This window comes from Nannobrachium achirus (genome assembly GCF_963921795.1).
Source record: "Nannobrachium achirus genome assembly, chromosome: 2".
NCBI classification, from domain to species: Eukaryota; Metazoa; Chordata; class Actinopteri; order Myctophiformes; family Myctophidae; genus Nannobrachium; species Nannobrachium achirus.
Window position 1 is genome coordinate 15,370,598 of NC_137811.1, and position 17,256 is coordinate 15,387,853.

The 17,256-nt window shown below is 43.0% G+C and overlaps 1 protein-coding gene across 1 annotated transcript; it reads right to left on the minus strand.

The window, feature by feature from the left end:
- Positions 1 to 791: 791 nt before the first annotated feature.
- Positions 792 to 16,254, minus strand: LOC308296631 (fibronectin type III domain-containing protein 7-like; the record flags this gene model as incomplete). Its single annotated transcript, XM_080739961.1, has 12 exons — positions 792 to 823; positions 2,277 to 2,537; positions 4,595 to 4,849; positions 8,978 to 9,232; positions 9,801 to 10,058; positions 10,898 to 11,152; positions 11,753 to 12,019; positions 12,354 to 12,611; positions 13,289 to 13,310; positions 14,154 to 14,323; positions 15,210 to 15,470; positions 16,089 to 16,254. 12 exons carry the CDS (start codon positions 16,252 to 16,254, stop codon positions 792 to 794), a joined length of 2,460 nt encoding a protein of 819 aa, XP_080596087.1.
- Positions 16,255 to 17,256: the final 1,002 nt, after the last annotated feature.

Below are 17,256 nucleotides of genomic sequence, written 5' to 3' on the forward strand. Positions count from 1 at the left end.
CTTTGTGTAAAATAAAAATAATAAATAAATAAATAAATAAATGAGAGGTTTAAGAGGCCTTCTTGTAGGAATCAGATGTAGGTTGATGATCAGACTGAGGGAGATGCAGAGAGATGTATCTGCTGCTTGGTTCTACAGGTCTTGAAGCTTTGAAAACAATCCACAATGCATTCTGTTCAGTACTTTTGTTCTTACGGTAAAAACAATAAATCTGTTTAGTTATGTTTACCAAATGAGAAGTGAGAAGTGAAATGAGATTTCACTGTGAATTCTCTGGTTAAATAAATGACACATGTAGTTAAAACATGTAAAACATGCAATAATTTACCCAGATCAAAGCACCTCCCACATGCAGTGAGTACATACTCTCACGCACTTGCACACGCGCAGTCACGCATGCACACAAGCACATACGTACAAACACACACACACATTGATTTGTTTCAGTAGCAGGAAAGCACTAACATGCTGCTGTTGTGGCCAGTAGGGACACATGTGGCCAGCAGAGGGACACACGTACTCTCAAGTAACAGGGTGATATTGTACAGTGTTTGGTACAACAATGGCTTTCATAAGTAGCTACACAGTAAAAATCATCAGTGTTATTTCAACCAGAAGGGTCCATTTGGTTACATATTGCACTCAGAAGTTTAACACTGAGGGTCGTACTGTGTACAGTAGCCTATGCTACTGTAAGAATGTGTAATTTGATATAACTGTAATTCTACCAGTTTGTTTTGCTAATAAAACGAAAGGGAGTGGCGTGTGAATGCCATTGTACTTACCAATCTCTAGTTAACACTTCTCTTTCCTCCGTAAATCACTGGAGGAAAACACATTTAAGTGACATTTAGAGACAAAATTGTATTGAAAGATTTCAGTTAGTTATGAATAATTATGTTACTTTTGTATCCATAGCCTATACTGCCTGTATACTATGACTCATAGTCATTATGGAACTGTTCCATCTCTTAATGTAAAGCAACACATAAAGAGATGTATTGAACTTCCAATCAGGAAGCACACAGACAGTGTTGTCTGTCTCACTGCACTGGCTGCCAATATGATGTGATGCTATTTTCATAGACTGAATATTCAAAGTGCCAATAATATACAGTACTCACCATTCCTACATTGCTCCCCGAGCAAGTTACTGGAAAAAAGAAACAATAATGAAAAGTCAAACAAAAGTAATCTTGATGTTACTGTAATTATGTATTTCAATATTCATTGGCAATTAAAGTTGCTATAAGCAGTTTTCTGCTGACATGAGCAGGAAACATGCAATTTCTAATTTTTAAGCAATTGTCAGGATGTCAGTTTAATCGATCAATGACAGAACTTCTCACAGATGAAAATAATAGTTTTGGAGGCAGATTGTGGCCCCAGGAAGTGTCACAGACACAATTTTCTTTAGGAAGCACGGTTAGCCATCTGAATATAATACAATATAAAAAATAAAAATAAATAAGCAATTGCATGTTTCCTGCTTATGTCAGCAGAAAATTGCTTAAAGCAACTTTAATAATATACTATACATTATCCATATCTCCACTTAATTTTTTTTGTACTGTCTATGATTATAACCAGTAAGACTCCCTAATCGGGAGATAAGCGACCGTAGGTCTCGCTAGAAGAGGGCCATGTGAGAAATGAGGGGTGGGGTCTCCGCGTTGCCTTGGCGGACGAATAGGTACCGGGCCCGGCTCTCCCGGACGCTCCTAGGCCGAGTTAGGGCATTTTATGTGAGCTGCAGTGGAGGGGGTCCTCCACTGGGGGCGCCACCACTTTTGCATCCGTTCTGGAGTAGCAGGAGTGGGTGGTCCCCGGGAATTCCCCGTGAGCAGCCCCGTGGGGGTGGTCATTTGGTCATTTTTGCACATTTGGTATTTTTTTTACACCTGGGGGTCCCCCAGGGACCTGGGGGTCCCTGGAACTCCGGGGGTCCTTGGAGGTTGTAGTTTGGCAGGTAAGGAGTGTGTGTGCAAAATCTGGCATGGATCGGGGCAACGGTTGCGGAGATATGAGCAGGGCAAAAGTGTGACGTCTGACGTGTGACGGACGGACTGACTGACTGACTGACGCACGGACACCTGGTGGAGCTTTCTGTAGTAAGTGCGACCTACGGTCGCAATAAATGTTATGTAAGCATTACTTTATAATTACTTTTTCATAATTTTTAGAGCGAGTAACCAAACTCAATCAACACAATTCAGAACAAAATTCCAGTGCAGTGTCCCTTCCATTGGAAATTGAGAAGTGACCTGCTGCAGTACCTGAATACATCCTCTGGGGGCAGAAGTGGACCTTGTCGCCTGCTGGCATGACTGGAGCTACTGTTACATGGTAGTAGTCTCCACACTGCACACTGCTGATGTCACAGCTGTTTTCCCCAGCAGGGGGGGTGCAGGTGTAGTTGGTACTGCCTGACATATCGACTGTGTAGTTGTAGTTGCCACCAGGAGAAGAACGCCAGTACACCCGCAGTGCGCTGTTGGCCAGTCTGTATAGCTTTATGCCCGATGGACAGCAGGCACCTGTAAGGGACAACCATGTCTCTTAAGTCATACATCCATAGACTGTAAAAATATATGGACAGTGCAAAGCCATTGGTTTCTATGCAGCGCAAATGAAGCATGCGTGTCACCATCATAGATTGAAATGCGACCAGAGGAGGCTATTGGCTGCCAACGGTCACGTGCAACGGCAAGGATACTTTGGAGAATGTGTTGAGTTTGCCGGAAAAGCAGACGAAGAAGAAAATGTGGACCGCCCACAAGACAGCCAGCGAAAAACAAATCCAGTATGGCTGACACAGACGGACCGCAGTGCCAGTAAATGTCCAAATAACTTTTTTGTTTTGCCACGGAGATTTGTGCACCGAACGTTTGGACTCTGGAGTAGCCGCTGCAGCCGCCGCTAACCTGACCGGGCCGTCTAGGACTCTGTACCTTGCATCCACAAGTAAACGTAAATGCACTTGATTCATGTCATTTTTCTTTGATTGAGGTATTTACAGTAGTACATCATTCATGTAGCCTATTCCTCCTCTTTCTTTGATTCAGTCAATTTCATTCTGGTTTATATTTTGGAAATAAAATGTGAGATCAACTGTTGTGTGCGTTCCTATGCTCCTATGTGCGTTCCTAAGCTCCTATGCCTATTTGTGTGACATTTGTATGTGTGAATGTAAGTGCTAACTTAGTTTGATGTGCAGACTATTCTATTGAACATTATACTGTAGCCTCAGTGTTATTTTCAAATGTGTTAATTAATACCATTTGGCGAGGCTAAATGTTGAGTGTTTATTTTGTTTAGTTTTATATTCTATTCACTAGCTAACAAGAAAAACACCATGAAGGTTTAAGGGTTTTAATGAAGTAAAGGGCAGATAAATAATGAGCAGTGATCGATGAGTAGACATGGATCTATGGTGTAAACGATCATGAAAACGATAAATGATAATAATGAAATCAAGCAGTAATGAGTCCGTAGTGGAAAGAGGGGATTGGGTAGGGTGTAGGTTCCGGGGAGGGTCGCAGACCCTGGAGTCTTGGGGTAGGGGTCGTATAGCGTAATCGTCTGCACCGTCGACGTCAGTGGCGACGTGGACTGAACCCCCCGGTAGGAACCTGAGAATAGAAAATAGAGAGAGGAGGAGAGGGGGATAGGGAGAGGAGAGAAAGGTAGAGTGAGAGAGAGAGGGGAAAAAAGGCTGTGGTGGTGTAGGGGTGGTGGAGGGATACGAAAAAGCAAGAGGGGTTCTGGGAAGTTAGAGTGAGGATAAATAGAGCTAGGTAGATAGATGTCTAGGGGCGGAGCTAAGGGCCAGGTAGGCCAGGTAGGTGGCGTGAGCGCAGGTAGGTGGAGAGGGGGGAGGAGTCATGGTGTGTTTCTCTCTCCCCTGAACTTCTATTGTTCCAACACCATTTATATACCACTTTATATACGAGTGGTTACTTGGGGGAAATACATTATTACTTAATAGCCGTTCTAAACCTACAAAAAGCCAGATAATTGCCATAACATCACGTCGCCGAAGCCTGCTATGACCAACTTCAAATTCCAAAAGAGCTCCCGACCCAGATCTCCCATACTCCTGGCTCCAACAACAGGTATGAGGTATGCCAAGGGATACAGGATAGCAGGACATGCAACTCCATGTAAAAAGTGCTGTTTTCAGTTTCCAAAATGTTAAATGAAATATTTGATAAATGGTCTGAAGTAATGTAAAGTAAGCCTGTGGTAGGTAGGCACTGTAGTATAGACAAATAGTAGTAGGCTATAAGGTACCTCTTTGATTTTGTCACAAGTTATTTCTTGTAAGCAAACTAATTCAATTGTTTTAGGGAAGTTCTATCTCTTAGCAGAGACGTCGGCCTGAACTGTCTATTTATTGGGACCGGGCAATTAAAAACGTTAACATTATTTTGCTCATACAGGTTAATAATTGAGAAGCAGGGTTTATTTAATCAACTAAACCGATTAGTCTGATTAACCACTTAACCCGGTATTATACAGTACTTTGTTGTACAATGGTAGAGTGCAAAACAGTGAAAATAGACGATTTTCATTGACACAAATTTCAACTCACTGGACGAGAAGCCCTTATAGTTGCACACAGACTTGTGGCCCATGCGGCTGTAGGCCTCCATGCTCACGGTGTAGTTGGTGCCACAGGTGATGCATCCCATGAGACAGTGGTAGTCCTGGGTGTGACAGCGGGCATGGCCCCACGACGATGTCAGAGAGGTGAGGAACGACGCTGCCCCTCTGGCGTAAGACCATGTGACGTTGCTCATCGCCATGGTCACCTGTTCCACGGTCAGGTTTTCTGGGCAACATGGCGCTGGTATGGGAAGAGAGTGAAACAGTCAGTCAGTACAGAGTGCCGTGTTTTTGTTCTGTATACAGTGTGATGCATATCGTTGCTGCCGGGTAGACACCTCTTATCTCCATACAATAACTTTTTGTGTTTTTAAATGGCCTACTTGATCATGAACATGAAACTCAGGAATTGATTAAATACAAATGCAAAGGCATGATATGACTGAGTCTTTGGGGTTTGATTTGCATTCAAACTTTTCATCTCTATTTTGAACGGATCAGATTCGGATGTCTGGTCATTCATTTTTATGGCTGTTGGGGATATGTTTTATCCCTGCTGCTTCCAGTCAGACTGCATTTCTTTTTAATCCAGTACCTGGCTTAAAGTCCTGTTCGCAATTTGTTGTGAGGGGAGTTTCTCACCTGAACTGAGTCAGTGGGTCCCTAGACATGAAAAATCACAGAGGTGCTCGTCCGCCATAGTGGCACGAATGGCGTAATGGCTGAATCAAATATGGCTGCCATTGGCTATGATGAAAATCCAACTTTTCTGTTTCTGGGTGTATATTCACATGTAATACCTCCATTTGGACTAATTGGGGTATGGGGAATTCATTTCTGATATTGTTTCTGACCATTTTGGGTGATTTGGACCTTGAAAGTTCATGGTCAAGGTCATTTTGCTATTCCGAAGACCATAGCCATAACTTGACCATTGTTAGGAGTAAAAACAGGTGCAATAGGTCTAAATCAACTAATTCTGACATGTATAATTCATTTCTGATATTGTCTTGACCATTAAGGATCATCTTGTCTTTGAAATATCAATGTCAATGCCATTTTTCAAAAACGATTTTGTTCATTACTTGCACTTTTATAGTATTTGTTCATAATAGTTTGTTTTGTTTATAACAAAAGACTTACTAGTGAGAAATACAACAAGTAAACATCCCCATTTAACTTTAAAGGGAGATTTTAAATAGGTGTTTAAATGAGCAAATAAGACGGTTTACAAATAAAAGTGACAAATAAAATCACACAACAAAAATCACACACAAAATTAAATAACAATTTCCACCATTTTGCAATTGTTTATTGTGATGCAAGTTAGAATGATGTGTTTTTACAGGATGGATTTGCCATTGTTCCATGGCAAAATATGATGCACAGAACTCCACCAGCACGGCAGCAATATCATCAAGTGTCACGCTTCAGACATGGCAGAAGTGTACTAAAGTTGTGTGTTCCTTCCATCCATCTATGTTCCATCTAGTCCTTCCTCTGGTTCCTTGGCTGTTGCAAGAAGTGGCAAGAAATACACTAGGAAGGTGCCTTGTTGGTTTAAGCAGTTGTACTGTACTTCTCCTCTACCAATGCTGTGTCTTGTTCTGTCAAGGTCTTTGCCGCTCCAAAGTTTGTTAGATATTGTACTCGCATGAAGTCATCTCCAGGCTCCAAGTGCCTTGATACTGTCTTAGCTAATGGTGCTCCAATATGAGAAACTGCTTGATCCAGTGTAAGCCTGTGCCATAGTGCACCCATAGTGCCATAATGCAGCCAGATCCCCTTCATCCCCAGTGCTTGGAAGTTTGGGGTGTAGAGACTACGACAACTCTCTGGGGTCCGCTCATAATCCTGGCGTCCCATTATTCCGTCCATTAGGTTAGGGTTATGGATAGGTTTAGTTATAATGGGGCCAGTTGACTCCACATGTACCACCAGCTTGGTGTCAGCCTCCTCGATCTAGTTCAAGAGGTCTGGGATCTCTTCACCACCAGCCCCTTTTGCAGGGAGCTCCTCATCATCAGAGACAACAGAGCTGACAGACACACCCATCCCTCAGCAACTTTACAAATTCTGGGTGTCTGAAGAGAACAAACAGCTCTCCAGCTGTGTGTTTGGAATATGGTGTCCAATCAAGCCTTTGTCGGGCAACAGTGGCTCAGTAGGTAGAACGGCTGCCTTGGAATCTGAAGGTTCCAGGTTCGATTCCCGGCTCTTCCTTGTTATGTGTCGAAGTGTCCTTGAGCAAGACACTGAATCCCTAACTGCTCCCGATGAGCAGGTTGGAACCTTGCATGGTGTGTGAATGTATGTGAATATGTATGTTAATGGGTGAATGTGAAATACATTGTATAGCGCTTTGGAGAAAAGCGCTATATACTGTCAATGCAGTCCATTTACCATTGTCATCTCTGTTGTCTCTGATGATGAAATAGGCGGCTGGTGGAGTAGAGATCCCAGACATTTGGATAGGATTGAGGAGGCTGCACATGGTGCATGAGCCTATCTCTAACCCTAACCTTCACTAAGCTAATGGTTGGAATAGTGGGATGTTGGAATTATGAGCGGACCCCGTCCCCAGAGAGGAGTTGTCTCCTTCACATAACTTCTATACTACACCCCATATTTACAAGCACTGGGGATGAAGGAGATCTGGCAGCAGTATGGCACTGGTGAGAATCGGCACATGCTTCCACTTCATCAAGCAGTCTCTCATCTTGGAACACCATTAGCTAAGACAGTGATCAAGGCACATATGCCTTGGAGACTGAAGATGACTGCATGGGCCAGGTGAGGATTAAACATGCAGTTATGGCTTCTGACGAGTACAATATCTAACCAAATTTGACAGAACAAGACTCAGCATTGGTAGCAGAGAAGTACAACAGCTAAGACCAACAAGGCACCTTTCTTGTGCATTTCTTGCCACCTGCTTGTAACAGCCAAGGAACCTGAGGAAAGACTAGAACGTAGAACCAATGGAACATGGATCAGGGCATGACATTAAGGCTTGTCCTGTTCATTAAAAATGTACTTGAACAAGTGGATCTTGGTTTAATTTTTTTCTGTGACGCTCCTAGCAGCTTTGTGCTGTATATGCAGACTATGGACTGTCCATACAATGGAGTGGAGGGTGGAGGGAGCAAGGGGGGTCATTAGCAGTCCTTTTGTTATTCATTCTATTTCAATGTCTGACTAGACACTTTTTTTTATCCGGACAAGTGACTTTTGTGCTAAGGATAAGTGCCTCAAAAAGTCAATGTCAAACCCTGATGGATGGAAGGAACACTTCGACTTTGGTATACTCCTGCCATGTCTGAAACGTGACACTCAATGATATGGCTGCCTTGCTGGTGGAGTTCTGTGCATCATATTTTGTGATGGAACAATGGCAAATCCATCCTGTAAAAACACATCACACTAACTAGCATGCACACAATCACAATATGCTGCACTTTGAGGGAAATGGTTAGTTCATTTTGTGTGTGATTTTATTTGTCACTTTTATTCTTAAATAGTCTTATTTGCTCATTTAAAATCCCCCTTTAAAGTTAAATGGGGATGTTTACTTGTTGTATTTCTCACTAGTATGTCTTTTGTTATAAACAAAACAAACTATTATGAACAAATACAATAAAAGTGCTAGTAAAGAATACAATTGTTTTTGAAAAATGGTATTGACATTGATATTTCAAAGACAAGATGTTCCTTAATGGTCAAAACAATATCAGAAATGAATTATACATGTCAGAATTTGTTGATTTAGACCTATTGCACCTGTTTTACTCCTAACAATGGCCAAGTTATGGCCATGGTCTTCGGAATAGCAAAATGACCTTGACCATGACCTTTCAAGGTCCAAATCGCCCAAAAATGGTCAAAACAATATCAGAAATGAATTCCCCATACCCCAATTAGTCCAAATGGAAGTATTACATGTGAATATACACCCAGAAACAGAAAAATTGGATTTTCATCATAGCCAATGGCAGCCATATTTGATTCAGCCATTGCGCCATTCGTGCCACTATGGCGAACGAGCACCTCTGTGATTTTTCATGTCTAGGGACCCACTGACTCAGTTCAGGTGAGAAACTCCCCTCACACCAAATTGCGAACAGGTCTACAGGCCAGGTACTGTATTATTTAGGGAGATGTAGATTGTCTGATATGCTTGATAGTATCATGATTTAAATGTATGTTAACCACATTATCCCAGATGTTAATATTCTGGGGACAATGTCAAAATGTTTCAAACAAATTTCTTCAACATACGATGATTCTTGGGGAACCCTTTTAGTGACAAATGAGATGATCATCATACTATAGGAAGTCTCTCAGACTCTAGTCATCTTCGACCGGTTACCTGTTTCCAGATCAACGCTGAAGCTGGGTAAACTTTGACCGGCGCCGTTGCTTGCTGTGGCGGTGATCTGGAATTCGGTGCCACATGGCAGGCTGGCGAAGCTGCAGCTGTCTGATGCCGTTGTGCAGGTGATGGGGGCGTTGGTACCCTGCTGTGCTGCCACGGTGTAGTTGGCGGCGCGGTTGTTCGCTGTCCAGCTTACGCTGACGAAGTCTCCTGTCTGGTTCACGCTCAGATTCTCTGGCATGCAAGGAGCTGGTGGGGAGAGAGGCCAGGATGAGTTACAGCCTGATTTACTGTACACCTTGTCCTATGGCCGCGTCGCTCGTTGGAAATCAGCAAGCAGCGTGGTCGAACAATGAAGTGTACATTTGGCATTTGCCTACAGCCTACACAGTCGACTTCTCAGGGTTAACTTCATTCTGAGAGTGTACACAGGTAACCAAATGGACCCTTACGGGTCCATTTGGTTACCTGTGTACACTCACAGATTTAACACTGAAGGTTTTCATTTCAAGGTCTTTCATTCCAAATTCTTCCACACCTGGGTTGATGGCACAGTGACATACAACTAACTTTTGTACAAAATACATGTGTCAGTGTCAGTGATACGGCTAAAACACATAATCTGTCTTCACACTAACATCTTTACATCAAATGCATCTTAACCCTATATGATGTATGTTTGTGCAGTGTGTGTACGCATGTTATACATTGCTTTTTGCAATGTGGATATCTAGATTTGCTTGTTTCGTTTCAAAACGTGTGTTTTTGTTATATATACGTGTGCACAGTACGTGCGTGAATGCGTGTGTGCATGTACCTGTGTCCCTGGTGCGAGGCTGGCAGGTGCGGTTGCAGCCTCGGATTTCATTGCAGGGTATCACCCGCACATTGTAGGTGCTGTCACATGTCAGGTCAGAGAGGGCACACACGGGTGCTGTGTCGTTGCATACGATGGTCTCGCCACTGTCCACGGCCCTCGTCTCGTACAGCTGTGCCCCGCGCACAGGGCTCCACATGATCTCCAGGGTCTCTGTGCTCACCAGGCTGACGAGCACGTCCTCTGGGCAACAAGGCACTGTGGTACAGAGGAGATTGAACACATGATGAAGTGACGTGAGCTAATTTTATACAGCATCACAGCAAAAGCCGAGCCATTTCCCTACACTCTGCCTGTCTGGTCTTTCGAGTCCAGTAACCTTGGACAATTGGTTATGGTTGCACAGTACCTGTGGAAAGCCTGGTTTCTATTTACTGCTCAGTCATCAGTGCTCTGCTCTGATCTGGACATTTCCTCACACACATCCAAGCATACATTTACAGACAGGCAAAAGTGTTCAGGAAATGGTCACAATAACATGTAATTATTTAGTCACAACTCGTGTTAATACTTTTCATGGGTAATATTTATAAAACCCAAATACATACTTAAGCACTTCTACTTTCTACTTTCAATATTTCTGAAAATGAAAATGAAATATGGAGACACGATATTGTTACACAAAGTAACAATATCTGCTCTAGATCAAAAGCGAATTGCTCCCAAAAAGAAAATGTTAACGACTTGAACCCCAGTATCCCTATTCTGGGGAGAATGTTCCCCAAGAATAACAGACCTAGATCGACAATTTTGGGCGAAGAGATTTGGTGTAGAGTGAGAAAAGGAGCGTACCAAGTACAGTTACAATTCAACGTTTTACTAAGTACAGAGGGTTTAAGCTGCAAAGATTCCCCAGCCTTGTGATGGGAGAAAGCTTTCTGGATAACGATCTTAACAGTACACTATTGTTTTTGTACAATACACCAGACACCGACAAAATATAGGTCTCACAAGCTTGTGGGGCTTTTTCCCCACTATATTCACCATTGTTCACTCCAGAATAGGGTTGAACTGGCATTGGTTAAACAGTTACTTACAGGTGGTGTAGTTGAGGGTCACTCCCTCGGGACTGCGGCCAGCCTCGTTGTAGGCAAACACGTTCATCAGGTAGGTGTAACCACACATACAGGTGAAGTCGCAGCTGGTGCTTTTGGTGGTGCAGTTCACTTCAGCTCCGTCATCTCTCTTGATGAAGGCCTTGTACTTGTCAGCATAGGGTGAGCTATTCCACGACAGTGTACAGTTTCCTGCCTCTGTCTCCTCGACTGCCAAATTCTCTGGTGGGCAAGGGACTGGGAATACAGGATAACGTTTAGTGTTTAGTGTCCTATGATCCAAATGAACGGCAGTATATAAATCATCCTAAATCAAAGTAATTCAGAGATATGCTGATTCCCTGATGCAGGATATCGAGTTAATGTCAAGTGTATGGAAAGTAAAATAATTTACTTTTTTTTTTCCTCAAATAACATCTGTTTGAAATGGATCGGTTATGAGGGAACTGGCATATTTGTTTTAGAGGGAGAAGGTGACACAGGTGACAATTGTAGCTTTTAAATGCAATGAGCTTCCTTTTTTCTGATCATATTTGGATCACTGGAAAATAGCTCCTTAATCAATCTCTCAAAAATGTATTGTGATAAAGGGTACTAATAAATGCTAAGAACTGCTATAACGTCACCTAACATAAATCAGGAAGTCAGACCTCATTTTCCCCAAATAAAACTATTAAGTGTCATACACGTGTTTAAACAAACAAAAAAAAAAGTGATATTTGTGAGTAATCAGTGAAATATCAATGTTTATGTTATATAATATATTGGTAAAAGTCTAATATCATCTCATATTATTCACTTTGGAAACAAGGGGATGGTTTGATCATTGATACTCACAAGACATGAACACCAGAGGAGGGGATGGATGGCTGGGTCCAGCGTCGTTAGAAGCAGTGACTTGGATGGAGTAGTTCTCTCCACAGACCACTGGTGTTAGGGTACAGGCACTGGATGTGGAGTTACACTGCAGGGCTCCAGCCGTGACATGGAAGTCCACAGCTATGGATGGATGGATGTTCTGATCCATGCTCCAGGACACATTCAGTCCTGCAACATCACCGTCCCAGACCACAGATGCAGTGACGGAATCCGGGGTGGGAGGTCCTGTGGCAATGCAAAGAAATATCATTAGTTTGATCACATGCACTGTACGTGTTAAACAATGGTTCTCAAGAAGGAAGCACCCCATGACTCTTGATTGTGTAAAAATGGACCCGGAAGTGTCCATTTGGTTCCATTTGTTGTACACTGTCAAGGATACAGACCTGTAAGGGTCCTTTTGGAACCTGCTCAAGTAAACCTGAGTGTCCCTGGACCCTACTATTGAGAACCACTGCTTTAAGAATCATGGACAGCTTAATACCTTTCCTTCTCCAATCTCATGAACACAATACAAACAGTTTTCCCATCAATGTACTTGGTCCCTCTCCCATCTTACGTGTAATCTGGTAGGCCGATACAGCCTCTCCCTTCCTGCCCTCCGTGTCCCAGGCGTAGACAAAGACGATATAGAGCGAGCCCGCATCCAGGCCAGCAATGGTCTCCGTTAGACTTGAGGTGTTCACTATCACGGTGTTAATTATGCCGAACTTATGGACACCAACGGAGTAGCTCACTGCATGCGTCACATTGCTCCATGATGCTGTGATGGAGTCGTTGCTGGGAGATGAGGTGGCCAGCACAGGAGGAGGCAACACTGTGGGGTGGAGAATAGAGCAAGGAATGTTGTCAAACGAAATGATGTTTCTTGCATCCTGGACTGAATCCATCCTTAAGGGCCAAAGGGATGGATGCATGATGATCAGTTAATCGTTTATCATTTAGTGACAGTGAGATTCATCACAGAGGAAAATTCTCTGTGATCATTTATCCATGTGTAACTGAGTTAAATGAACACTTGGATTTGTACACTGCAGTCACAGAAATGCTTATGTTGTTCCGTTTACTGTCACTGTACAGTATATACAAATAACTTTGTTCAAATATTGGGCTTTCTTGTTTCTCTGAAATTAATTGAGAAAGACAACCAGGAGCTAATAATCAGGGGCTTATGAAGAAACATCTCTCTAGAGATGAATGATGGCAAACAATGAGCACAAAATACTGAAACTGCTTGTGGCATGTTTGTGACAAGTGGAGATATCAAGTCCTGTTGTAAACAGCAGCCCATTCCTCAGTGTAGGCGCATGATGTGAGCCGGTGGAAAAGTAGATGTGTTTTGGTTTGCTTAATTTATTGTGATTTTTGTGTATTTTATTCTCTTGCATGGTTTTAAGTGAGATTATTGTGTTTGAGTGACTATAGCTTTTATTTGAGTGTTTTGAATTGCATGTATTTAAATGTATTTTTCTTTCCACTGACTGACACACTAACCTGAACTGAGTAGGACCTGCACCTGGGTATGGGTGTGGTCACCTGATTGAGAGGCTACAAGAGATTGAAGTGAGCTACTACTGGCAAGGAAATTCAAATAAGGAAAGGACATGGGGCGTGTTTGGCTCCACAGCCATCGCCATGATACTCTCGGGGGCAAAACTAGCACCGGAGGTTCGGTCAATAACATTGGAGTCTATGAGCGCCGGCTGGGGCAGCTCATGATCAAAAAATAATTCTGAACGATAGAGACCTTTATAAAATACTCAGGAATATAAAAGAAAACATGTTACACATTGTTTTCTGCTGTTGCTTTTCGGTGAGTACACTGTATAACATTATAGAGGCATCTAAAGAGCACAATTTAGGTTTCTGAACTAGCTAGTATCGCAAGACTCTCCACCATTCCCTTTCTGGAATCCAAATCTCGCAATAGCTCTGAGACAGAAACTATACTTGCTGCTGTTTAGCTGCCTCAATAACATTATGCACTGTGCAAATCGAAAAGCAAGTGATTGTAAAAATACCTGTGATATGTCTTCTTTTATATTCCTGGAACGATTATACAACAAAGGTTCAGAAAAGGTTCAAAATCGTTCAGAATAATTTTTTGTTCATGAGCTGTCCCAGCCGGCGCTCATAGACGCTAATGTTATTCACTGAACTTCCGGTGCCAGTTTTGCCACCGAAAGTGTCATTGCGGATAGGGGTGGTCACCACTGCGTCACCGGGTGACTTCTCCTCATAGTCTTCTTGACTACAGGGAGGAAGAAATGAGAGTGGAGTAGAGAGTAGCTGAAGGAGCAGGGGCAGCTACCACAGGCTGGGGCCGAGATGGGGGTACAGGGGGGGGGGGGGGGGTAACCATGTTCTCCGCTGCAACGCTCGGACAGTCGTCAGTGCCAGAGACCACAACCTTCTGCTGGGGGGCCAGTGGTAGCCGGACCCCTGAGCAGCGACGGAGGGCTAGAAGTGCCATGAGCTCGACCGCCGCCGAGGTGTGCCCACTGCCCAGCCGTCTATGCCTGTGGGAGGCTGCCCAGTGATGGCAGAAAGTTGGGACCAGATGAGAGACGGTGAACAGACAAGAGCGAGTACCAGTGCTGTGAGCACCAACCGGAGCGGCAGAGGTCTCCTCTGCCCTGACGGTGAGTAACGGTCGAATAGCACTGCAGGAATCGAATATGGTTATGCCACTACACAAAGAAATTAATACTACTATGCAAGTGATCTGCCCAGTCCTCTCTGTCCTCCATAGGAGCCATGTGGTGTGAAGCTGACTGGTGTGGAGCCTCCCAGTTTTTATTGTCCTGATCGCCATCCCCTTTGCTCCTGGTTTTATTGTTGAGTTGTATTAATTTTAGTATAGTTATTATGGGTGACTGTATTTCCCTGGCATTCTAGAAGCCACTGTAATAGATCTTAATTTAATAAATACAAATGTCCACTTTTTCAGTTATGCCTCAGTTTTAAGTTTTTGCCTTTATAATTATAAGTTATAAATGAACCTGTGTTGCCTTTTTATAATACTAATAATTTGAGGACCACCAGACCTCCCAAGAATCACACTGCATTTTAAAAATAATTACTTGTCTTTTATTGGTTAATATAAGTTACTGAATCAGTGCATTGGTGTTTTTAGCAAGTGCCACACATGCATTGTCAGGAATAGGTCAGCTTTTTGTGTTTTGCATACTGAGGTCAGATAAAGTTACAACTAATACAGAAAAGGCCTTAGGGTATATGTCAGTTGTATCATAAGTGGATCAAACTTGTTTCATTTTAGACAATAAGGAGGATCAGATAACAAGGGAGGTGGAATGCTAGGTGGCAATCAATTTTTTTCCCCAGTGAACACATTTCTGCTTGAAACAAGCCCTCAGAAAGTTATTTCCTACAATATGTCCCCCCAGTACAGTACCTGTCTTTCCTTCCACAGAGGTGGACGGCTGGCTGCGGCCATCAGCGTTCTTAGACATGATGCGGAGTGAGTATGCAGTGTACGGTTCAAGGGATCCCAGCTGTGCAGGCGAGGAGGTCACATGGTCTTCGCGGAAGAAGCCAGCGTTGTTCTCAATGCGTATGACGTACCCAGGGGCCCTGGCGACCGTGGTGAACTCCACCATCAAGGTTGTGCTGTCTTTTGCCTTCACTACGTCAATAGGATCCATCACCTTGGGAGCTGAAGACAGTTAATGCACACAATTAGTTCGGATGAAAAAACATGTGGGAAGAAGAAAAACATTAAGTAAATGCCCATAATAGAAAATGTAATCCAACGCAACCAGGCACCTTGCATTGCACGAGAAGTACAGTACTGTATGCAGAAAATAAGGGCAGCAATATTTCATAATATACGGTACTATATTGGCTGCATTTGGACAAATCTCATCGTGAACAGTAAAATGTTCCTGTCTATACAGTTGCCTGAAAGCTGAAGATAACTTAAATCCATTTTAAAGGCCTACTGTACACAAAAGTGCCTTCCTTCTATACAGCAATCAATATGAGCTGGGTATTCGAGGCATGTGATGAGGTGAGAACTGTGCACATACAGTACATTAAATGTCTCTAAGTTTAGCGTATCTCTAAAACCGTAGTAGAAATACACAGACAATCCAAACCTACATAGGCCTAAGCCCCAATGTTATACTCTACTATTCCTGTTTTCTACTCAAAACTCTCTAACTCTAAATTGTAAATCTACAGTAGTTAGTTGTCTAAGTTTCTAATAACACTCTTGTTACAGACAAATAACACTTATTATGTTGTTATAGACAAAGCCACTACTGTAACTCACCTGTGGAAGCCTCAAAAACAGAATTTCTAGAATTTCTATAATTGCTCCGGGTCATATAATTGTCATCCGGATTCAAGGGGTTCACATGTCCGTCCTTAATGTCAGCCAGAGTTTCGACCTGAACGATATAGATGGTGTTTGGGGTGAGAGGCTGCAGGCTGCCCATTACAACTTTGGGACCAAAGATTGCATAGGTAGTAGGGCTGCTTGGCGAGGTTTTTGGTGTAGCGGAGACATTGTATCCGCTGGCTCCCGAGTGCTTTGTCCATAACACAATCATATGGTGTGATGCCGCATCCCATAATTCTGCTTTGAAAACTGTAAAATGACATAATTCATTCATGAGGAGATCAAAAGCCATTTTGGCAAAATAAACAATTTGTCTGTTTTCATTCAATTGCTTCATTTGATGCAACGCCTACATTATTTTGTTTTGTTTCATAACTGTGTTTATAATTATTATGTAAAGCAAGATGTATGAGACCAATGATTCTGAACACAAATGTAGGCTACCTGACATGAACCAGTGCCTGCAGTATGTGTCTGAGGCTGTAAAAGATTGTGCCTTTGTGTGCACAGGTGTCAGGTATAACAATTAGCACTTAATATTGAGAACGCAAAAACAATCTATGATACCATATCTGTGTCTCTATTATTTGACAATGATACAGTGGAATTTATGCAAAAAGGAACATACCTTGAGCTGCTGTCTGAAAATGTAAACATAAAGAAAGAAACATATGGTTAAACAAATCTTAGATTCAAACATCTATTGGATAATGTGGTAAACTAGTAATGGACCGTTTGTCAGCCTTCTGATTCGTCCCTGAGACTCCCTGACTGGCCAACCAGAAAAGAACATTCACTATACCGGGAGTGGAGTTATGCCGTGGGAGAAAGTGGCTTCAGTCTTCACCGCGGTGCCGTGATGCGGAGCACGGCCGGCGCGCAGTACGGCCCTTCGCGGTCATAGCGATTTCGATCATTATACTGAACTAGAAGCTGGGCCGCCCTTCGGGCGGCCCAGCGTCTAGTCGGCGACCTGGCCAACTCGGGAACGATGTAAATAGGGAATGAATGCCCCGCCCTTTAATGCAAACCTCATTATACCTGTTGTCATAGGACCCGTTTTGACCATCTGTTTGCCTGTGTCCATTTATGCCCATAT